The sequence below is a fragment of the Leiobunum rupestre genome, chromosome 7 (assembly GCF_980474605.1).
Source record: "Leiobunum rupestre chromosome 7, qqLeiRupe1.1.hap1, whole genome shotgun sequence".
Taxonomy (NCBI): Eukaryota; Metazoa; Arthropoda; class Arachnida; order Opiliones; family Sclerosomatidae; genus Leiobunum; species Leiobunum rupestre.
In genome coordinates this window covers 48,247,086-48,271,842 of record NC_143390.1, presented here as the reverse complement: position 1 = coordinate 48,271,842, position 24,757 = coordinate 48,247,086, and the positions used below count along the sequence as shown (strand labels likewise).

Below are 24,757 nucleotides of genomic sequence, written 5' to 3'. Positions count from 1 at the left end.
TCTTTCTTGCAAATTTTCCCTTTTACGACCTTTGTGATTTTAGTAAACATTTTCTCGACTACCTAGAACCTATTGGTCAAATCCGATCGGGTTCAAGCTATGTACGTAGACCTTAAACGTGACAGGGAATAATAATAATAATAATAATAATAAATAGCTTTATTAGGATATGCAACTCAGTTTTTTAACTGCTTTCCAGTTCAAATTAGAACCAACTTTCTAGAGATAATTTTTGGATGACCTTGAAGACATTTTTCAAGCTCGTCGACATTTTCATAGTAGGTGTTCCCCCTACACGCTCTATGCGACCTGAAAATTTCAAATTCGTTCCTAAAACAGATTTTGAGATATTCGCCCTGGTCAATTTTTCAGTGGACACCATGTATAACCGAGGCGATTTCTCTCTTGATTTTTTGCTTAATAACTTCCCAGTTAACGATCATGATCATGCTCTCGACAACCCCCTCATCCTAATGTTCTGCTAATTTGTTATTTTAATGTTACGTTAATAAACCGTCTTTTAACCGACGTTTGGTAATCTTTATTATGCCCTCGTTGTGATATATAAGGTTTCCTTACTATAAGCCGCGAATACACATAGAAACCGTATCCAATAAATTAAATTCCCTTCATATAAAACTCAAATAAACGTCAACACCGTCTCAAATGATACGAAGTCTAGTTCCCTTCGAATAGATTTTGAAAAATAATTCAAATAAACCGCCACAGGTATCGAATAATTTCTCCATTCTTGGAGACCATATCGCCATCTAGTGGATTGAAAAAACGCATATACGACAAAATCCTACCCAAAATTCGTTAAAATAAATGGGAAATATTTTTAAAACGGTGGCGTGGAAATTGGCGAAACTAACATTAAAAACATTTCCGACTTTATATATATAAAAAATCTACAAAAAACGTTCCACGTCATCTCCCGTTTATAGAATCACGTCGCCTCCATTTGACCGTGGCGACATCTACTCTCGTTAGTGCAACAGACGGCGCGGCGGGTTTTTCAAATGAAAACGTCGTACGAACAGTCTGTTGCAATTTGAAACGCGAAAAAACACTGAGACGACAAAATCCTACCCAAAATTCGTTAGAATAAATAGAATAAATTCGCTATATTTTTAAAAAGGTGGCGTGGAAATTAACGAAACTAGCACGATTTGTACCCCTCTTCACGGTCTTCGTGACGACGTAAAACATTCCCGTTATTTGAAAAGGAAGTAGCGAAAAAACGATAAAATAAATTTGATATTGAAAGAAACGCATGTACAAAAAAACGCCAAAATGTCTATATATAAATGGGCTATACTTTTTAATTCTAAAATAAATTCATCTAGATTTAGTTGCTATTATGTTTGATTATATAATAAATTAGTTTAGATTCCTTTGTTATTAGGTTCGAATAAAGCCTAGAACAAGTTTTGATTCCATCGATGTAAACCTCGAATAAATATGAAAAAAGATCACAACAAACGGCGAAATAACCCAGAAACATTTTATTTACCTTTTTTTGAATAACTTGGTTTAATTCTTAATTTCGTTAATATAATGTTAAAGGGAATATAACCTTAGGTATTTGGTGTGGAACACCAACGCTTGCAGCTCTGGCCGCTCTTGCCTTCGGCTTTAAAAATGTTTGGCGCCACTGTACAGGGACATTTGAAAAATTGAAGGGGTCTTCCCTTTAAGCATGTTAAAGGGAATATAACCTGCAAAGCAATCTTTACGGAAGACCCCTTCAATTTTTCAAATGTCCCTGTACAGTGGCGCCAAACATTTTTAAAGCCGAAGGCAAGAGCGGCCAGAGCTGCAAGCGTTGGTGTTCCACACCAAATACCTGAGGTTATATTCCCTTTAAAATCGCCAAAATTATAACCCCTTTTCCCTTTAGAATAAATAAAATAAATATCGTCGTATCTGGCACACTCGGCGTCTCCCGAATTTATGTAATAAGCAGAGATTGTTAAAGGATTTAAGACGCGCGGGAGCTGTTAAATTTGAAAATTTGGAAACAATTTCAGAAAATTGGTTCTGGGCTTTTGGGAGTTTGAATCTGTCTGTTTCATGATGAGGGGTCCAGATCGGGGAACAATAATAAAATAAGGGGAGTACCAGGGAGTTATACAGAGATTTAATTATTTTATAGGAACGTAAATAAAGATGACGGCCCACTATGCCAGCTATGGAGAAGACTTGTTTGGAGACCTTGTTAGCGTGGGCTGAGAATTTTAGAGTAGGCTCTATAAGGACCCCAAGATTACGTTCCAAGCCATCTATATTATAAGTGAAATTGTGGTGGTTGTGCCCCAGGTGAAGGATAGAACACTTTGGAGCATTAAAGGATAGGCCATGATCGCCCACTGAAAAGCAGCATCTAAGTTGGACTGGAGCTCACGACAGTTATCTAGGGTTTTAATTTTGTGGAATAACTTAGAGTCATCAGCAAAGAGCTACAGTATGCCAAAGACAACTGTCATGGGCAAGGAATTGATAAGAATTAAGAAGCGTACAGGGGGGCTATTCTGTAAACATTCGAACTGGAATCCGATCTCGATACCCTGTACCATTTCGAGATCAACTTCGACTTCGACAATTTGCATTGATTTATGCTTATTCAAAATCTATACAGAATACCATTCGTCGAGATCTCGAAATTCGAAATCTATTTTTCGATCGAAAACTGGATTTCAAATGCTTACAGAATAGGCCCCCTGGTCCCAGAACCAAACTCTGGGGGACCCCTTACCAATGATACTCCAACCTGACGCACTGCCTCCAATAACCACGTTGAATGCGCCCACTTAAATAATCTTCCAGCCACGCCAGGGCATCACCAACAACACCCGCAGACCTAATAAGAGATTCGGAGAGACATTCGTGGGGGATTGAGTCTTGGAGAAGTCACACTAGAGCCCTCATCTGGCCATTTCAACCACAAGCAAGTTTGTTAGACAGGAGCACCTAGACTAAAATCCGTGCTGGGAAGGGGATAAAAATGTATAGAGTGTTATAATAGCTCACTAGATGGCGCCTAAAGCCTTATCACAGATTGGGGGAACTGAGCTAAGGAGCGGGCAACTTGCTGCTCGACACTTGTAATCGCGCACCAGAACCGAACAGTATGCTATAAATAAAAACCTTTATTAATCTAAATTCATCTAAGTTATTTTCCAACTTAACATGGTGACAGCGGCGGGATCTTTTCCCCTATTACAGTCTCAAGTCTTTCGCGTCGTTATTTCGTGCTTATAACCTTACCGCGTGAGTAAATTAAGTTTTTAGTAAATCAACGTTTTCCACCGCGTGCGCCATTATGTCGACTTTGTTTAAAAGTCCTCCTCAATTCGTTCCCGGCGTGGATCCCGCATCATCCTGGGCGGACTATAAAGAAGCGTATGAAATATATTCTGTCGCGGCTAATTTGGACGAGGGCTCTATCGCCAAACAAAGGGCCACGTTTCTACATATTTTAGGCCCTGAAGGGCTTCGCATTTATAAAACTTTACCCATCGCTGAGCAAGGTGACGATCGCACCGTTGCTGTGCTTTTCGCGGCTTTTGATGCCTATTACCAACCGTATAAAAATTTAACGTATCTGCGTTATTCATTTTTTCAAACAAAGCAGACCTCTTCTCAAGCCTTTGATAAGTTTTACACTGATTTAAATACCAAGTCTCAGAACTGTGAGTTTAATGCTTTAACGAATTCTCTTATTGCAACTCAGATTGTCTGTGATATTTCTAATGACATACTCCGCAAAGAACTTCTGTCTATTCCTAATTTGTCGATGGAGGATGCTGTTCAGCGTTGCCAAGCCGACGAAATATCTACCAAACATGCTGGTCACATGGGTGCAACTCCCACTTCTCGTTCTGACGCAATACCGTCTGTGGAATCATCTCTTCACGCCCTTCATCGACAACGGTTTCAGGATCACTCCCGCCAACCTCCGCAACGGCCGTATCGCCAAGGCCCGCCTGCCGCCTGACAAACGGTTCGTCCTACTGCCTATCCCCTACCGGGGCAACGCTCACCGCATCCTACCGCCGGTGCCCGTTCCTCTCCGCCTTCCGGCCAATCCTCGCGCCACGCTCCGCGGGGTGTTGCGTGTCCCAATTGCGGGCATCCCACCCACTTGACCGGCTCCTGTCCAGCTCGGTTTTCTACTTGCATCCGCTGCCGGCGCAAGGGCCACTGGGGTGTTGTCTGTCGATCTGCACATGCCCTTCACACGACTGACTATGTCCAGCCTCCTCCAGGGGATTTCGACTCTTACTTTGATTCTGAGGTCGCTACTACCTATGATGATCCTGATCCTTCTTTGGACTACCACCACGAGGATTTCTCTGATCACTATGATTGTTACAGCCTCATACTGGCTCGTGAAGTTAATCATTTACACCGTGACTCTTACGCTGTCGATGAGATCATGGAGGACGTTTACCTTTATGATACGCGGGTAACTTTCAAGATTGACACCGGGGCACAAGTAAATATACTACCACTCCACTTGTATGAACGGTTCTTTTCCACCTATGCTTTACGGGCTCCTGTTTTCACCGTCATGGCGTATTCGGGTCACCCGGTTCCTATGAAGGGCGTGCTAAACCTCCCTTGCTCCTCATATACTGCTTCCAACACGTTCCCGTTCTACGTATCTACTGACAACCGGGTTCCCATTCTGGGTGCTTCTGCTGCTTTGCAGTTGGGCATCATACAACATCACAGCTATCCCTTAGGGCCGAAGCCTAGCAACCTGGACTCTACTTTAATGCTTGATAGTGTGACTGAATTCTTGGACCTCACGTTGCATTCACCGCAGGACATAGTCTCCCAATTTCACACGGTTTTTGATACGATTGGAAAGCTTCCAGGACAACATCAAATTCAACTCAAAGACCATCCCACACCGGTCATCAGCGCCGCTCATCAGGTTCCCCATGCCTTTCGTGAACCGGTTCGGCTTGAATTGGACCGGATGGTACGCCTTGCTATTATTGTCCCTGTTACTGGCCCGTCTGAAGGGATTCACCCTATGGTGGTCACACCTAAACCTGATGGCTCTGTACGGGTCTGTCTTGACCCCCGCAAATTGAATGGTTCTGTGAAGCGCCAGCCATATCAAATACCATCTACTCAGGAAATATTTTCCTCCCTTAGTGGATGTACTGTCTTTACAGTTTTGGATGTACAGAGTGCTTTTTGGCATATCGCACTTACCGAAGAAAGCTCGCATTTATGTACTTTTGCCACGCCTTATGGACGTTTTCGATACCTGAGATACCCTAATGGGCTAGTTACTGGCTCGGAGGTCTGTCAACAAACTCTCCGCAGTATCTTTCCACAGAGTGAGTTCCCTGATGTCCACATATCCACAGATGATTTCCTTCTGGCCTCTCGGGATATGACTGCTCACAAGCTCCTCTTATACAAGGTGTTGCAGCGCGCCCATGAAGTCCATCTTTGTTTTGGCCGAAAGAAACTATCGCTGGCTACAAACCGTGCCAAATATGTTGGCCACATCATCACGACGGAAGGTGTGGAAGTCAACCCTGATCGTGTTGCCGCTATCTGCTCACTACCACCGCCAGCTGACAAGGCTGCCTTGCAGAAATTTCTGGGTATGATTAATTACATAACTCGTTTTCTTCCTGGGGTCAACGCTGATACGGTTCCTCTCCGTACTCTTCTTCGGAAGGATGCTATTTTTCAATGGGAGCCTGATCATCAGTCTCATTGTGATTCCCTCAAACGCCTCGCCACCACTGCTCCTGTTTTGGCCTATTATGACCCGAAACAACCCATCACGCTCTCGGTGGATTCCAGCCAATACGGTATAGGGGCAGTTTTACTCCAAAATGGGCAACCTGTGGAATACGCTAGTACTTCCCTTACCCCTGCACAAGGGCGCTATGCCCAAATTGAAAAAGAACTGCTTGCTATCGTTTTCGCATGCGAACACTTCAACTTCTATGTTGCTGGCTCAAAATTTACCGTCGAAACAGATCACAATCCCCTTTTGGGCATCATCAAGAAACCACTTCATCTCTTATCACCTCGCCTTCAACGTCTATTAATGCGCCTTTTCCGCTACCAGCTGGATCTCATTTACGTTCCTGGCTCCCAACTCCACATTGCAGACGCATTGTCCAGGGCCCCACAAAAACAGTCACTCATTAATACTGATCTCTTGGATGGTCCGTATATGCTGTATCTGTGCTTTCACCGGCTGCACACGCCAAATATGCACAAGCGACGGCCATGGATACGACCCTCCAACAGATCATCCAGTTCAACCAGTGTGGTTGGCCACGCCACTCGAAACAGATGTCACCTTCCCTCAAGCCATTTTGGCCTCATCACGATGAATTACATCTACAAACTGATTTACTGTACAGGGGTGAGTGTCTTGTTGTACCCAAATCTTTACAACTCGAAACCTTGACAACTATACACGGTTCCCATCAAGGTATCAACTCTTGCATTGCGAAGGCTAAACTTCATTTCTTTTGGCCAGGAATGTCTGAGGACATAACAAGATTTGTCCATGCGTGTGCTATCTGTGCCAATAGAGCTCGAGCCAATGCACCAATGCCAATGCTCCCCCATCCAGTACCGAACCTACCCTGGGAAACTGCAGGTACTGATTTGTTTCACGTTAAATCCCAAAACTTCATACTGCTTGTGGACTATTACTCAAAGTTCGTTGAGGCTAAAGAATTGCGCAATACAACCACTCAGAGCGTTATCAACTTCCTAGCTCCTCACTTTGCCCGTCATGGAGCTCCCCAGCGCCTGATTTCTGATAATGGCCCCCCATTTAATTCTGCAGGTTTCAAGGATTTCCTCGGACAATGGGGAGTGACCCATATCACATCATCCCCCCATTATCCCCAATCTAATGGCATGACGGAGCGCACTATACAAACACTAAAACATTCTCTTCTCAAAGCTCAACAGGATGGCAAGGACCTATCTTTTGTCTTAATGGAGTATCGATCCACCCCTAAGGGCCTGCTTCCATCACCAGCGGAAATGTGCATGGGTCGGCGTATACGCACGCCTATCACCACCACCAGTGCTTCACTTCTCCCTCATTTCCCTATAAAAATGGACATCCAACAACTCCAACACCAACAGGATCACATGATCGCCACAGCTAATGAACACTCTAATAATAATTTGCGGCCCTTCCAACCCGGACAGAAAGTCCGATACTTGGAAAGCCATCGAAATTGGCTGCCGGCCATAATCATACAAGTTGGCCCAGAACCCCGTTCTTATCTCATACGCACAGACCGAGGACAAATTCTACGGCGAACTCGAGTCCATTTGAAACTGATGCACACACTCACTGATATGCCTGCTGTTTTTGATCCTCCTACATTGCATGCCAGTCATGATCCTGCACCTAGCCTTGGCACCGCACCTCACCAACACATGGCTTCTACCTTGATTCTTCCTGCCACCAACGATCACCCTGATGATATCGATAACCCATTTCACATACATCCTCTTTTGCCAACCGAAACTACTGCACAACCGGCTGGAATCAATGAGGTCACTACACAACAACCCTTCTGGATACATCATCGTCCGCAAAACCGTGAAGCCACTAGCATGCCCCCACAGTTGCTCCAGCGAGAATATCTCCCCACCAGTATACCTGGCAACTCTCCTGTTGTCCCACTCCATCGACAAGATATGTCACCTCCTAATTCCCTTCCAACGATTACTATGTCACCTACTCGCACTGGTCCACCAAATGAACGACCTGCCTTCCACTGTCCAGACCTGACAAATCCTGATGTCCAGTGGCCTACCACTCGTTGTGGTCGACCAAATGTTCCTCCATCCCGCTATCAAACTTCCAGTGTTTTCCAGGGGAAGAAGAAGGATCCATGAAGAACTCTTAATTATATGAACTTTCGTTAAGAACTATTAATTCAATGAACTTTTAACTAATTAACACTGCAAACTCTTATAAATTTACCTTTTGATAGTCCTGCCAATTCTGTTAATGTTAACTATTTTATAAGTCCATAATATGGCAGTAACAATTCTGTTAATTTAACTATTTAATAATCCCATTTAACTCATTTATATATTGATGACCATAATATTGTGTAGTTCTCCATAATATTGTGTAGTTCCTCTTATCCTAAAATCGTAAATTAATTGGAAAGGGAAATATGTTATAATAGCTCACTAGATGGCGCCTAAAGCCTTATCATAGAGTGGGGGAACTGAGCTAAGGATTGGGCAACTTGCTGCTCGACACTTGTAATCGCGCACCAGAACCGAACAGTATGCTATAAATAAAAACCTTTATTAATCTAAATTCATCTAAGTTATTTTCCAACTTAACATAGAGTTTATGTGGTCAGTTAGTTAATTGTTTATGTGTCAGATTCGCACTGAGCTTAGGGGCTAGTTATAAGTTACCAATAGGCCTAAATTTGGTTGGATCAGAATGGGAAAAAAGTCACTAGAAACCGAAGCAGCCTCAGAGCGTGTAGAAGTAAAAGTGCCATCGGGTTTTTTTTAGCAAGGAGATACCAACTCGAACGGAGCGAAACCTATTAATGTGCGACCAGAAGGCCTCAGGGTTGTCCCTTAAAAGGTCAGGCTTCCTCCGAATATTGTGGCAATGAGCATTGCGAGCTTTGCGATAGGACAGAGTAGTTTTAACCAAGCAGTTGATTTAAAAGCCCTGCTACTAGACGTCCTAAAGGATGGAATTAACACTAGCGTTAAGCAGGCCAAGAAGGGCGGACCATGAATCTGAGACGCATGCAGCATTTAGGGCAATTGACCAGTCAACAGTAGAGAGGTGGGTCTAAAAGCGTGAAGAAGTTGCACTTTGGGAAAAGCCGTGAACTAGCTAGAACTTATCCGATTCACATTAAATTTAACATTACCATGGTCACTCTTGCCCAGAGCCACATGCAGCTCAGGATTCGAGGTAATACTTTGGTCAGAGGAAAAGACTAAATCCAGTACATTGTTCTTACAAAACGAACCCCCATTTCTGGTAGGAAAAGTAATTAATTGAGAAAGTGATAGTTATCTAAAACACATACGAGAAAAGCCTTTGAGTAGCTGCACGCTAAATGAGCGGGTTCATAAGACTCCCAAAGTAAACGAGGGTAATTAAAGTCGCCCACCATAAGTAACTGAAAGCGGCGTTGTACACAAAAGTCATTAACGGCAGGTATAAAGGTAGTTAACAGGTCATGATTGTGATAGGCGGGATTATTTGATCTATAAATAACAGCAAGTACTGTAACAGTATAAGGATAACTACTGTGGTTAACGGAGACAGTAAGAATATCCAGTCCCTTAGCGTTATAGGAGTAAATACAGGCAGATTAATATCTGCAAAATGAAGAACACGCATGGATTGGTTAGTACTAACGTACACTGCTAATAAGTTGAAGGATGGTAGTTACTCCAGTTCTGGAAAGGAAACACTGACACATATGTTGGAGGTTCCCTTTCCAGACTCTAAAGTCACTGACACAGATGACTCTTATGATCTTCCTCTTCGGTTCAAAAGAACTAAAAGGGTAGATTGGGATGTGGAAAAACAAGTTGTCACTCACTCCAAGCTTATGTGTGCTATGAAGTCATTTAGCCCTACAAGGCCTCTGGTCCGGATGGGATATCACCCATCTTGTTGCAGGAGGGAATAGATATTCTCTCTCCTGTGTTGTGCAGAAACTATAGGTCCTGTATTGCTCTTGGGCACGTACCGAGCGCGTGGAAGCATTCAAAGGTTATCTTTATTCCTAAGCCCGGGAAAGCCAGCTATCTCGAGGCTAAGGCATTTAGACCAATCAGTCTAACTTCATTTCTGCTAAACGTTTTGGAGAAATTAGTTGATAGATATATTAGAGAGGAGGTTCTTAGTGTTACACCCCTCTCGAATTATGCTCAGTATGCCTATCAAAAGGGCAAATATACTGAGACTACCCTTCAAGGCATAATTAATTGCCTTGAACGAAATAGCGCTAGCTGTTTTTCTGGACATCGAGGGGGCTTTTGATAAAGTTTCTAAGGCTAAACGTTTTGGTATCAATGACGCATTGTGTCTTTGGATCGACTCTATGTTGACTGATCGGGTCGCGACGGCTTCCCTGCTGGGCGAATCGCTAAGGGTCACCACTAGCCGGGGCTGCCTGGTTGTGAACGAACTCTTGGTGAGGCTAAACAGGGATGGCTGTCGCAGCTTTGGTTATGCTGACGATGTCGCAGAGATAATTACTGGGAAGTTCCCAGGAACCTTTTCGACTATGATGAGAAAAGCTCTCATCTCTGTGGAATGCTGGTGTAGAGATGTTGGCCTCACCTACGTCAATCCTGACAAGACGAGCCTTATTCCTTTTACTCGGAGGAAGGTGCCGGACTTGTTCAATGATATTTCTTTCTTTGGGACCATCCTGGTCAAATCAACTGAGGTAAAATACCTCGGTGTTATTCTCGACAGCACAGTGTTTCAGAGAACCCAAATTTTGGAATAAATTCCAGGAAAGATAATGTGGAAATATTTTTACATATTCTGGTTCAGTAAACTATACGATTTAATAAAATATAAGAACCAAAGCGCTGCGACCCCTGGCGGCGGAACTAGCTTCCGTGAAGGAGTATCGAAAAACCACCAACGGAAATGGATAGTACACCATCAAATTAGTCAAATATAAAACTTTCAGCGTCGTAGGTATATTCAAACTCTCTCCGCAGACGAAATAGGACTGAAAAAACCCATTTTCGGCCATGTTCAGAGGGGTATTTCTAAAAAACGCGCAAGTCTCCATGGGAAATTTCTTCGAGAGTCCATAGAAAAAACCCCCAAATTTTAATTCCAATTACTAAAATTTGTTGATCTACACGCAAAATTAAAATATAGCTATTTAAAAACAGTAAAATGACTGAAAAACTCCCGCAAAACAAACAAATTTTGGGCTAGAAGTAGCAGAACCGCGCAGCTTTATTTTGGATATACTAGCTGGCATTTATTGGAAAACTATCACACTGTGAGAAAAACTCATTTATAGCCAGAAATATTACGAGATAAAGGTTACCGAGAAATAATGTAAATAGAGAGATTAATCAAACGCTCTAGAAGTACCAACAAAACGTCTAGAGCCACGTGAAAAGTTTGTGTCGCTTTTCTTTTAAGTTGTTCTCAGCGGTTAGTTAATATTTAAACCTCAAATATGAACTATACGCTAAAAATAAACGTGAAAGATAAATGTCAAAAATTTTCATGTGGCTCTTGACGTTTGTTTGGAACTTTTAGAGCGTTTGCTTAATCTCTCTATTATTAAAAATAAATAATATATTTTACAACCAATTCCGAAGAAAAATATTTTTTATCAAATTAATTTTGTTATATATGTACCTCGTTTAAGAAATTGGCCCGCTTTTGGATTCGCTTCGATTTTTATCTTCGAACACCTATTAAATCGCTCTGATTATCGCTTTGTAGTTCAATAATTTGTTAGGTGTCAGGTTTTTCTTTCCTCGTTATTGTTGGCCTTTCTTCATTATACCGTGTTTTTATTACTTGAAAAGAGTTATTTTGACAGATGAATAGCGTCAATGAAGGTAGACGATTTGTTTCATTTAAAAAGTCTAAATTGCAAGTTATTTTTCAAGATAACAAGACTGTCGATGCCTGTGTGGTTGCAGTTAGGAATTTGTTTGGAAACCAAATATTATCAAACCTCTCAGAATCGCAATTAAAACGGCTAAGGCTAAGGGTCGCCAAAGAAAAATGTAATTATGTCCGTTGGTGGAAAGCCGCTGGTAGAAAGAAAGATAGATTTGAAAAACTTCACGGTGGTTGGCTAAAGTCGTCTTTTATTCTTTCCGGTGATTTTTTGGCCACTTCCAAACCTTCAACTTCCGTACCTTCAACGTCCGAGCCTTCAACGTCCGAGCCTTCAACGTCCGAGCCTTCAACGTCCGAGCCTTCAACGTCCGAGCCTTCAACGTCCGAGCCTTCAACGTCCGAGCCTTCAACGTCCGAGCCTTCAACGTCCGAGCCTTCAACGTCCGAGCCTTCAACGTCCGAGCCTTCAACCTCTGAACTATTAACTTCCAAACTATTAACTTCCAAACCTTTAACTTCCAAACTATTAACTTCCAAACTATTAACTTCCAAACCTTTAACTTCCAAACTATTAACTTCCAAACCTTTAACTTCCAAACTATTAACTTCCAAACTATTAACTTCCAAACCTTTAACTTCCAAACTATTAACTTCCAAACCTTTAACTTCCAAACCTTTAACTTCCAAACCTTTAACTTCCAAACCTTTAACTTCCAAACCTTTAACTTCCAAACTATTAACTTCCAAACTATTAACTTCCAAACTATTAACTTCCAAACTATTAACTTCCAAACTATTAACTTCCAAACTATTAACTTCCAAACCTTTAACTTCCAAACTATTAACTTCCAAACCTTTAACTTCCAAACCTTTAACTTCCAAACCTTTAACTTCCAAACCTTTAACTTCCAAACCTTTAACTTCCAAACTATTAACTTCCAAACTATTAACTTCCAAACTATTAACTTCCAAACTATTAACTTCCAAACTATTAACTTCCAAACTATTAACTTCCAAACTATTAACTTCCAAACTATTAACTTCCAAACTATTAACTTCCAAACTATTAACTTCCAAACCTTTAACTTCCAAACCTTTAACTTCCAAACCTTTAACTTCCAAACCTTTAACTTCCAAACCTTTAACTTCCAAACCTTTAACTTCCAAACCTTTAACTTCCAAACCTTTAACTTCCAAACCTTTAACTTCCAAACCTTTAACTTCCAAACCTTTAACTTCCAAACCTTTAACTTCCAAACCTTTAACTTCCAAACCTTTAACTTCCAAACCTTTAACTTCCAAACCTTTAACTTCCAAACCTTTAACTTCCAAACCTTTAACTTCCAAACCTTTAACTTCCAAACCTTTAACTTCCAAACCTTTAACTTCCAAACCTTTAACTTCCAAACCTTTAACTTCCAAACCTTTAACTTCCAAACCTTTAACTTCCAAACCTTTAACTTCCAAACCTTTAACTTCCAAACCTTTAACTTCCAAACCTTTAACTTCCAAACCTTTAACTTCCAAACCTTTAACTTCCAAACCTTTAACTTCCAAACCTTTAACTTCCAAACCTTTAACTTCCAAACCTTTAACTTCCAAACCTTTAACTTCCAAACCTTTAACTTCCAAACCTTTAACTTCCAAACCTTTAACTTCCAAACCTTTAACTTCCAAACCTTTAACTTCCAAACCTTTAACTTCCAAACCTTTAACTTCCAAACCTTTAACTTCCAAACCTTTAACTTCCAAACCTTTAACTTCCAAACCTTTAACTTCCAAACCTTTAACTTCCAAACCTTTAACTTCCAAACCTTTAACTTCCAAACCTTTAACTTCCAAACCTTTAACTTCCAAACCTTTAACTTCCAAACCTTTAACTTCCAAACCTTTAACTTCCAAACCTTTAACTTCCAAACCTTTAACTTCCAAACCTTTAACTTCCAAACCTTTAACTTCCAAACCTTTAACTTCCAAACCTTTAACTTCCAAACCTTTAACTTCCAAACCTTTAACTTCCAAACCTTTAACTTCCAAACCTTTAACTTCCAAACCTTTAACTTCCAAACCTTTAACTTCCAAACCTTTAACTTCCAAACCTTTAACTTCCAAACCTTTAACTTCCAAACCTTTAACTTCCAAACCTTTAACTTCCAAACCTTTAACTTCCAAACCTTTAACTTCCAAACCTTTAACTTCCAAACCTTTAACTTCCAAACCTTTAACTTCCAAACCTTTAACTTCCAAACCTTTAACTTCCAAACCTTTAACTTCCAAACCTTTAACTTCCAAACCTTTAACTTCCAAACCTTTAACTTCCAAACCTTTAACTTCCAAACCTTTAACTTCCAAACCTTTAACTTCCAAACCTTTAACTTCCAAACCTTTAACTTCCAAACCTTTAACTTCCAAACCTTTAACTTCCAAACCTTTAACTTCCAAACCTTTAACTTCCAAACCTTTAACTTCCAAACCTTTAACTTCCAAACCTTTAACTTCCAAACCTTTAACTTCCAAACCTTTAACTTCCAAACCTTTAACTTCCAAACCTTTAACTTCCAAACCTTTAACTTCCAAACCTTTAACTTCCAAACCTTTAACTTCCAAACCTTTAACTTCCAAACCTTTAACTTCCAAACCTTTAACTTCCAAACCTTTAACTTCCAAACCTTTAACTTCCAAACCTTTAACTTCCAAACCTTTAACTTCCAAACCTTTAACTTCCAAACCTTTAACTTCCAAACCTTTAACTTCCAAACCTTTAACTTCCAAACCTTTAACTTCCAAACCTTTAACTTCCAAACCTTTAACTTCCAAACCTTTAACTTCCAAACCTTTAACTTCCAAACCTTTAACTTCCAAACCTTTAACTTCCAAACCTTTAACTTCCAAACCTTTAACTTCCAAACCTTTAACTTCCAAACCTTTAACTTCCAAACCTTTATAACTTCCAAACCTTTAACTTCCAAACCTTTAACTTCCAAACCTTTAACTTCCAAACCTTTAACTTCCAAACCTTTAACTTCCAAACCTTTAACTTCCAAACCTTTAACTTCCAAACCTTTAACTTCCAAACCTTTAACTTCCAAATGGCCAACTTCCAAATGGCCAACTTCCAAATGGCCAACTTCCAAATGGCCAACTTCCAAATGGCCAACTTCCAAATGGCCAACTTCCAAATGGCCAACTTCCAAATGGCCAACTTCCAAATGGCCAACTTCCAAATGGCCAACTTCCAAATGGCCAACTTCCAAATGGCCAACTTCCAAATGGCCAACTTTCAAATGGCCAACTTCTAAATGGCCAACTTCCAAATGGCCAACTTCCAAATGGCCAACTTCCAAATGGCCAACTTCCAAATGGCCAACTTCCAAATGGCCAACTTCCAAATGGCCAACTTCCAAATGGCCAACTTCCAAATGGCCAACTTACAAATGGCCAACTTACAAATGGCCAACTTACAAATGGCCAACTTACAAATGGCCAACTTACAAATGGCCAACTTACAAATGGCCAACTTACAAACATTCAACGTCCAAATGGCCAACTTACAAACATTCAACGTCCAAATGGCCAACTTACAAACATTCAACGTCCAAATGGCCAACTTACAAACATTCAACGTCCAAATGGCCAACTTACAAACATTCAACGTCCAAATGGCCAACTTACAAACATTCAACGTCCAAATGGCCAACTTACAAACATTCAACGTCCAAATGGCCAACTTACAAACATTCAACGTCCAAATGGCCAACTTACAAACATTCAACGTCCAAATGGCCAACTTACAAACATTCAACGTCCAAATGGCCAACTTACAAACATTCAACGTCCAAATGGCCAACTTACAAACATTCAACGTCCAAATCGTCAACTTACAAACATTCAACGTCCAAATCGTCAACTTACAAACATTCAACGTCCAAATCGTCAACTTCCGAAACACCAATTACGGAAACAGCAACTTCTGAACTGATAACCTTCAAAAAAACCACTTCAATTTGCCTAGGAAGACCTCCGATGGAATTTTCGAACGCAAAGGAACGCTGTAAACGTAAACAAATAAATCGATTGGCCAATGATATAGATGGAGAACCTTTAACCAAATTGATCAAGTCTAAGGAAGTGGTTGCGAAAAGGCGTGGTCATATAGATTTGGCTGTTGTGTTGGCAGAATTAATAAAAAGTCCGAAATGACCTTCTCTGATTAGGTCAAATATTTCCAGGGAAAAACCAACCACTTGCTCCGAAGAAGTAGCCTTGGCACTAATTATTGATTGCAACTTATCCGTCAACGCGTATAAAATGATTAGACAAACTTCAATATCCCATGGCGCTTACACATATCCATCGTACAATAAGGTCATTGAATCTAAAGAACTCTGTAGACCTTTGGCAATCAACGTAACAGAAAGTATGGCGTTCGTGCCATTACAAAATCTGCTAGACCACCCAGCAGGAAGAATAGTGAAATTGCAAAATGATTGTCTAATCACATACGCCCAGAAAGTAAATTTAAGTACGCTTCCAGTTATATTATCAGCTTCTTGGGGCTTCGATGGAAGCACAGGCCAGTCGCAATATAAGCAACATTTTTATAATACTTGCGAAGCCACTGACGCGGCATTGTTTGTAACAACCGTTATTCCTCTTAATTTGCGATCGGATATTGGCCACACTTTGGAATAATCTAGCCCCACAGTCAGTTCGTTTATGTAGGCCATTACGATTGCAATTTGTAAAAGAATCTAAGGAAATAATTTTAGGTGAAAAGTCATGGGTGGACAATCAAATAAAAACATTGAAACCATTTACAATGGTAATTTCCGAAGTGACGATTTCCGTAACCTATCGTCTCCATTTGACGGTTATCGATGGCAAGGTTCTCAGTATTATTTCTGGATCATCTTCTCAACAGTGTTGTCCTATATGCGGAGCTACACCGACACAGTTTAATGATATTGCACGACAAAACTTTCAACCAAAAGACGAAAGCACGTTGGAACACGGTGTAAGCCCCTTACACGCCTGGATACATTTCCTAGAGTTCTGTCTCCATTTGGGTTATCGCAATGTAGACGGACTAAGAACGTGGAGAATAAAAGGAGGGGTTAAAAATCCAATTTTTATTGAACGAAAAAGGAAAATTCAAAGTTTACTGTGGGAGAAATTGGCTTTACGGGTTGATTTCCCTAATCCCGGTGGAGCAGGAACGAGTAACGATGGCAATACCGCGAGAAGATCGTTTTCGTAAAAAAATCAGTCTGTGTTCGCTGAAATTCTTGGCATTGAGAAATGGTTAATCGAAGGCCTACACATTATTTTGTGTCTAATTCCTTCAAGTCTGCCAATTGATTCTGAAAAGTTTGGGGTTTACTGCAAGAGTCTAGCCGAAAAATATATCGCTGAATACCATTGGTTTTATTTGCCGGTTACTATTCATAAAATTCTATTTCATGGCCACGAAATTATACGTAAGTCGACTTTACCCATGGGCATGCTGAGTGAGCAAGCGGGTGAGTCTCGAAATAAAATCTATCGCCGAGATCGAGAAATGCACGTGAGGAAATCTTCTAGGACTCACAATTTAACAGACATTTTCTGTAGAGCAATGGATTCCTCAGATCCGATTGTCTCTGACTTTTCGTTAATAAGAGGTTGGAAAAAAGAAACACTCGTCCTTTACCGAAATCTGCCCTTGACCTTCTTAACGAGCCGGAAGAACCAACATTTCCAAACAGTTTTGCCCTTTTACAGGAAAATGACGACAATTATAATGATCTTCAAGACGACCGAAGAAACACCATTGAACACAACGAAAACATATCCATATTAAATAATCTATGTTTAGAAGTTATTTCGGAACCAGAAAATTAATATTATTAAAACCAAACTACTTTTGTAACAGCATAACAATAAAATTAGAATGAATTCGAGTTATGATTAAATAAAATAATTTTGCCATTTAGTGTAGCCCGAATATTTTTCTTCAAGCTTTTAATTTTATTCTACCCTTTTTAGCCACAATAGTGCGGTTTGGGCTATTATTTTTAAATTGTTCATAAGTTTTAAAATCAACTTTTTAAGAATATGCGTGTAGATCAACAAATTTTAGTAATTGGAATTAAAATTTGGGGGTTTTTTCTATGGACTCTCGAAGAAATTTCCCATGGACACTTGCGCGTTTTTTCTCACAGTGTGATAGTTTTCCAATAAATGCCAGCTAGTATATCCAAAATAAAGCTGCGCGGTTCTGCTACTTCTAGCCCAAAATTTGTTTGTTTTGCGGGAGTTTTTCAGTCATTTTACTGTTTTTAAATAGCTATATTTTAATTTTGCGTGTAGATCAACAAATTTTAGTAATTGGAATTAAAATTTGGGGGTTTTTTCTATGGACTCTCGAAGAAATTTCCCATGGACACTTGCGCGTTTTTTAGAAATACCCCTCGGAACATGGCCGAAAATGGTTTTTTTCAGTACTATTTCGTCTGCGGAGAGAGTTTGAATATACCTACGACGCTGAAATTTTTATATTTGACTAATTTGATGGTGTACTATCCATTTCCGTTGGCGGTTTTTCGATACTCCTTCACGGAAGCTAGTTCCGCCACCAGGGGTCGCAGCGCTTCGGTTCTTATATTTTATTGAATAGTATAAAGTACTGAACCAGAATATGTAAAAATATTTCCACATTATCTTTCCTGGAATTTATTCCAAAATTTGGGCTCTCTGGAACACTGTGGACAGTAGACTAACATCGAAGCCACATCTTGACCTCGTTCTTAGCTGTTTGGATCTTCTTTCGGAACTGGGCACCCGTAATAGGGTTCAACTATATTGGGTGAATGGTCTTAAGGGGCATCATGGCAATGAGATGGCCGACACTCTGGCCAAGGAGGGTGTGGAGGCTAGGTTCTTAGGTGCTGAACCTGCTATTCCAATACCCAATGGCCTGGTTCACAGCCATGTGCATGGCGCTATGACTGAGCGGCAGGTCAGGCTTTGGCTTGAGACGGAGGGTCAGAGGCAAGCCAAGGAGTTTATTCCTGGGCCTTCTACTAAGAGTAGTATAAGGGTGGTTACGGGCCTATTTTTAGGTCACTGCCAGCTTAATAGACATCTGCATCTGATTGGTATCAGTGAGAGTCCTTTGTGCCAGTGGCGTAGCTAGCATGGGTGACACCCGGGGTGGATATCATGGTGGGCTACTTACTAGTCTCTATAGTTTGTGTTTTCACGGTCGGGTGTCACCCCCAAATCACGCCCAAACGGGTGGCACCTGGGGCGGTGGTTGTATAACCCCTCCTAGGGTACAAAGTCCCCTCGGAGAGGTAAAAAGGGTGAAAGGTACACATTGTTCACAGTCAGAGTGGTCCTGAGACCAATCAGTTTCAGTTACTGCGGCAAAAACCACTTGGTGAGTGAGAACAAGTTGGCGTAGTTAATTTATTTTTTGAAGGGAAGGAAGCCCTTGGGCATTGGTTAGGACCAGGCTTGGAAATAAGGTTTATTTCTAAACTGGTCTATTTGGCCAGTGACTCCCAACTCTGGAATTATTTAAGTGGTCACGTACATCAGTTGGTTAATAATACGGTAGATAATTTTGAATTAATAAACTGGACACTGGACCAGTGAACCCCTAGCTTTTGAATAAAAAAACTGGTCCGAGCAATTAATAAGCTGGTCTTTGACCCAGTGACCACCACTTATTTCCAAACCAGGTTAGGCCCAGGCTTGGAAATAAGGTTTATTTCTAAACTGGTCTATTTGGCCAGTGACTCACAACTCTTGAATTATTTAAGTGGTCACGTAGACCAGTTGGTTAATAATACGGTAGATAATTTTGAATTAATAAACTGGACACTGGACCAGTGAACCCCTAGCTTTTGAATAAAAAACTGGTCCGAGCAATTAATAAACTGGTCTTTGACCCAGTGACCACCGCTTATTTCCAAGCCTGGTTAGGACGGCAACGGCAGAGTTCTAATTGGCGAGCTTCCCGCCATTCAAACATTGAGTTGGGAATAATACTATCTAGAGCCCCAGTTCAAATTTTCCCCATAGGCTTTAACACAGCATTAGTGAAGATAGGAACGAAAATCATGGGAGGGTTATCAACTACGACAAAAGCCACCTATGAGCGAAAAATGCAACTATTTAAATGAAAAATTCTTCGATTGCCCCTGCCGCCACCTATTAGCGACTTTGTGAACTATTATAATTTTAACTTTTGAATTGAAGAGGGAAAGCGACGCGATTTTAAGAAAAATTTTGAAAACGCGTTTTTTTAAATTAAAGTCATGTATATCTGAAAACTCTTTATTCACACAATAAAGGTTTCTTTTGTGAGTTATTTACTATTTTGTAATAGATTTTGAGTGAAATTTTAAGCATTATGGGTAGGAGTAGCACTAATATTCCAAAAAAATAGAATACATTTTTATTCTAAATTATTGAAAATTACAATAAGGTTTCCAGGTAAAGTGAATCCTTTGTTGCAAAAATGGCTCAAAGCCATTGGAAGATCAGACTGGGTTCCAAACGCAACAGATGCAGTTTGCGGTGATCATTTTACAGAGGAAGACTTCAGGAAAAACACCACTTTTAAAATGCTTACAAACACCGCAACACCTTCACTTTTTTTAAATACCAATTTTAGAGCTGGCATGGTACTATTTAAGAAGAAAATAAATTATTAGACCATTACTTAGATAACTTTTTACAGAAAACGAACAGTAGAAAGTGGGGTGGCGGAGTGGTTAGCACTTTCGCCTCGCAGCGAGAGTAATCGGGTTCGATCCCAGCTAGTAGCACTTGGTGAAAATCCGTAACAACTCTTTCTGCGTAACGTTTGTAAGTTCTCTCCCCACTGGTTAAAGGGTTTTCCCCCGAGATCTTCGGTTTCCCAATCCCATATAAACTTGATGAGGTTAACGGTAATAGTTAGTGTATATTATTTATATTCATTATTATTTTTTTGTATTCATTTTTTACATACTTTATTTTGTTTTAGTGCAATTTAATCTTTTAAAATACTCTAAATTATTTCAAAATGAAATATGATTTACCAAGAAACTTCGTTGTTTTGTTTTAGCTTTAAATTATAATAGTTCACAAAGTCGCTCATAGGTGGCTTTTGTCGTAGTTGATAACCCTCCCATGATTTTCGTTCCTATCTTCACTAATGCTGTGTTAAAGCCTATGGGGAAAATTTGAACTGGGGCTCTAGATAGTATTATTCCCAACTCAATGCATTCAAATGATACAGCCGGGAGTAGTGGCTCACTCCTGTAATCCCAGGCGTCCGGGAGGCAGAGTTTGTGGAAGGCCGTGTGAGGACGACTACCAATCCCCCAACGGGTGGTCGGGATACTTCCGCCACGGGTGTCCCCACCCCTGTCCCCAAGTATCCCCCCGTTGGCGTGGCTGTTACACATTTCTCACCCTAATTAATCAGTTATTGTGTGTGTGTTGGTGTCTAAGGCCTCGGGTCGACACCGATGTTTGTGTATCTCAAAAAAAAAAAAATTCAAATGATACAAACTTTTCATGATATCGAAGTTTTATTAACAAAACGTAAATACATATATAATAAAATTAAGTAAAAGCATTCTTTATCTACAGTAATATACTCAATATAACATTATTATTCCTCCAGCATTCATGTTATCATTTGTATTTGATTTCTTTTTAACCCATGGTTCCAAAGAAATTAATAATATGAAAGCCATATTTGCTAGAAAGAATATTAATGAAGCCAATATGAACCAAAAACTGTAGCTTAATGAGGTGGAATTTACAGACGACCATCCCTCTTCTAATGATGATACATTTAATACATTGCTTTTTACTGACTGATTATACTGTACAGCCCAAACAATTATAGTTCCAAAACAAAATACACCTGTTCAATATACATTTATATTAGTAACAGTATCACCATTGACCATAAATTTGGAGTAAACTTACTTCCAAGTCCATTCCATACATATAAACCCCTTATTCCAGTAATAAACTCCACTGGTGTCATAACGCAGTTCACTACTGAAAAAATAGTTCCTATCACAGCAAAGGCTATGGCAATTGAAACAAGAACCACTGTTGATACCCATAGTCCATACGAAATTAGACCTAAATAGAAATAGTGGATTTTTAATTAAAGTTAAACGCATTTGAACATCGTACTTATCTATAAATTATGATTATTGGTTTTTACCTTCAGTGCCAAGTTTTAAATTGTCTTTCAGATCGTTTTTTCTTTCCTCGGGCTTCAATCTACTACTAAACATACACAGTCCATGATCAGAGACGCATACAACTAAAAATAAAACAAGTTTATTTTTACACACCATACAATTTTACATTTCAATTCACAATCTACTTACTGTAAGTTGGCCTGATCTGACCTGTTCCTAAACCTTGATTTAGAAGTTCGCTTCCCTTAAAAAGACCAAAGTGAATATGTCCTTTCGGTGCAGGAACTATTTCAGTCTTGGTGGTGCCATTGGGAATCTCAAAATAAGGTTGGGACTCTATCCAGAACTCTGTTGACAAAGAACTGGCCAAAAATGCAATGCAAGTACAAAAAAAGAAGAATGATGGCAAAGCGATTTTCCATTTTGCCATTTTTACAATAAAAAATTAAGGAACGACCATGGTCTAAAAATTCTAATTGTGAAATTACTGCTGGCTCTTATCTAAAAAATGTGGTCATGCCGGTATCAGGAGTCTTGATAACCTTATCTTATCAATTCAAATATTCATTGTTGAAGAATTATAGTCAATCATTTTACCAAAGTATAAATGTTAAATGAAAGCATACCCCATTTAAATGATAGTAAATAACAGGATATTTACAAGTGATGAATAAAAATATCCAAGATTTATGATTCACACAGACTTTCTTGTTTTTTATTCATAAAAAACCACATGATTTTCTACACAATATAGTTTCAATAATTTAATGAATTTTTTGCCATGGGAAATTAATAAATTATATTGCATATGAACAATATATTGAAATATCAAATATGATCTTGAGGCACTTTGCAGAATGACAAGATGGTGCTCCAATGTTGTGCTTGAATTTTAATAGCTTCTCCAAATTCTTTCGGTACATCTATATTAGTTGGCAACCATATGGTTTCTTCATTACATACCCCCAACTGATTGTAGGCATTCCAACCCCAACCCCAGCAAATCGCATCATCTGTCCACGAATAAATATCAATAATTCAATGAGCTTGGCAATAAACTCAAATACCAATTTAAGTATTCCTCATCAGAATTATAATGACATTGTTATTTCCTAACTTAAACGCTCTAAAATGTACCAAACCTAGAATTTTAATACATACCAGTTTGAGCTGCAGTGTGACACAAACCACAGGAAACAGTAGAACAAGAAAGAGAATCATTACCATTCAAAGATACAATTGTTGGAAGAAAAGCTGTGGGAATAAAACTTCCAAGTCCCAATTGACCAAACTTGTTCCAGCCCCATGTGTACAGATCACCACAATCTGATAAGTTTTATACAAGTTGGCATCATGAACTACAAAACATTGTTAGTAACTTAGTACCATGAAACACCAGCTCAGCCAAACAATGGCATAGCCTGGATTTCGGAGGCACACAATTAAAAAAATTTAATACACTGAGGCTAGTCCCCTGATAGCATTCATATGTGGGATATCAAGAATGTATTGAAGTTACTTCAATACATTCTTGGGGATATGAATTTCAAGGACTTGAATTCAGAAGTCTAAAATTAAATACACACCACTTATAGCTGCTGAATGCCAGCCCCCAGCAGATATCTGTATTATCTTCAATCCATCTAATGCTTCAACAATTAATGGTTTATCTACTGAAGTTGTAGAGGCATGACCTAGCTGTCCTTTACTGGAAAGGCATTTGTGGACAATGTAAGATACATATATTTGTTAATTAATTTTTAAGCACACCTTCCAGATCCAAAAGTTAGTATATTTCCATTCTCAGACAAAAGAATGGTGTGCTCATTTCCACAGCTTACGCTAACTATTTTACTTTTCAATGGAATAGATTTTGCAGTAAAGTTAAGGAGATCAAGATTTTTAACATTTACTGTGAATACCTCTCCATCTGTTTCAATAAATTTGTGAATGAATTAATGTTATATTGCTAACTTTCATTTATTCGAGGTACTCTTCTTGATTGAGTTTACTTTTATTGAGCAGTACTGAAATAGAATTTCCAATGGAAATATTTTCAATGGAAAAATCAGCATCTTCTATGATTGATAAACGCACTAATGATTTAGAAGGGCCAAACCAGGCGTAGCAATTCTTTAGATTGGACAATGCAAAAATTACCGAAGAATAAGGTGAAATACCAATATCAATAACCTTTTCTCCCTTTGGAAGTTTCACCAAAAACTGTTTACTGGAATTCTGTATGTGAAATTGGCTTTCACATGAAGCTACATGTAAAAACAAATGATGCACAATATAGTAACAATGACAGCCATTTCTTAGCATAAGGTATAAGAAATCCTTACTTGAAACAAAAGCAGTTAAAAAGATACCATGATGAAAAACTTTAAGATCGTGTATATCAAATGTTTTATTTTTCCATTTATAGTCTAAGGATATAGGCATATGCAGCATTAATTTTCTCAAACATTTTCCCATAAATATTTTCTAAGCCAAAAAAGAAAGTGTACAATTACTTTTAAGGAAATCTCCTCCGTGTACCTTTGGTCCTAAAACTAAACTCATATTCTAATTAAAAAAAGTTGATAAATAGCATATTCCACAGAAGTTCGTGACAGAACTAGAAGTTGCAAACGAAAACGAAATCCGCGCCGAATCGGCGAATCCTAGGAGCGGTGCCTACGTTATTATAAAGACCTGTGCAAGCGTCTGATTTCATTTTTGTTTTTGGAAGTTTTAATTCGCCAGTATTTCCCATAGAGGCGCTCTTCCTTTACATTAGAGTTTTGAATTTCCGAAGTTCCCGCGTATAATCAGAGAGTGGGGTATAATCATTGTCGAGTCGGTGTCTTATAAGGAGGAAGACGGTTTTTCCGCGGCGGTGAAATGTTTGTCGAGAGTTTTAAGTAATATATTTTCAAAATCTTTC

General features: G+C 39.4%; 2 protein-coding genes across 6 annotated transcripts; both read right to left on the bottom strand.

Annotated features, from left to right (window-relative positions):
- Positions 1-21,219: 21,219 nt before the first annotated feature.
- On the bottom strand, positions 21,220-22,406 carry LOC149936595 (clarin-3-like). The gene is made up of 4 exons (XM_090181396.1): positions 22,018-22,406; positions 21,849-21,950; positions 21,602-21,763; positions 21,220-21,536 (listed from the first exon to the last, which is right to left on the bottom strand). Exons 1-4 carry the CDS (start codon positions 22,256-22,258, stop codon positions 21,265-21,267), a joined length of 777 nt encoding a protein of 258 aa, XP_090037522.1. The 5' UTR covers positions 22,259-22,406; the 3' UTR covers positions 21,220-21,264.
- A 125-nt stretch (positions 22,407-22,531) lies between these two features.
- Positions 22,532-24,468, bottom strand: LOC149936594 (E3 ISG15--protein ligase HERC5-like). 5 transcript variants are annotated; one of them, XM_090181392.1, is made up of 8 exons: positions 24,345-24,468; positions 24,174-24,257; positions 24,009-24,095; positions 23,841-23,924; positions 23,599-23,758; positions 23,415-23,536; positions 22,990-23,154; positions 22,532-22,841 (listed from the first exon to the last, which is right to left on the bottom strand). In XM_090181392.1, the coding sequence occupies exons 1-8, from the start codon at positions 24,391-24,393 to the stop codon at positions 22,657-22,659; spliced, it is 936 nt and encodes a 311-aa protein (XP_090037518.1). In that variant the 5' UTR covers positions 24,394-24,468; the 3' UTR covers positions 22,532-22,656. The 5 variants fall into 5 exon arrangements, 4 of the variants coding, with proteins under 4 accessions (XP_090037518.1, XP_090037517.1, XP_090037515.1 ...); XM_090181391.1 differs by having other exon boundaries at positions 23,841-23,961; positions 24,022-24,095; XM_090181389.1 differs by having other exon boundaries at positions 23,841-24,095.
- Positions 24,469-24,757: the final 289 nt, after the last annotated feature.

Excerpts from the sequence above, each read along its gene's own strand:
- LOC149936595 (XM_090181396.1), bottom strand. The coding sequence starts at position 22,258 with ATGGCAAAATGGAAAATCGCTTTGCCATCATTCTTCTTTTTTTGTACT. Across the intron at positions 21,951-22,017 it reads TCAGATCAGGCCAACTTACA|TTGTATGCGTCTCTGATCAT; the intron begins GTAAGTAGATTG and ends TTTTATTTTTAG. Across the intron at positions 21,764-21,848 it reads TTTAAAACTTGGCACTGAAG|GTCTAATTTCGTATGGACTA; the intron begins GTAAAAACCAAT and ends ATTTCTATTTAG.
- LOC149936594 (XM_090181389.1), bottom strand. The coding sequence starts at position 24,393 with ATGAGTTTAGTTTTAGGACCAAAGGTACACGGAGGAGATTTCCTTAAA. Across the intron at positions 24,258-24,344 it reads CGGAGGAGATTTCCTTAAAA|ACTATAAATGGAAAAATAAA; the intron begins GTAATTGTACAC and ends CTATATCCTTAG. Across the intron at positions 23,759-23,840 it reads TTCAGTACTGCTCAATAAAA|ATGGAGAGGTATTCACAGTA; the intron begins GTAAACTCAATC and ends TTATTGAAACAG.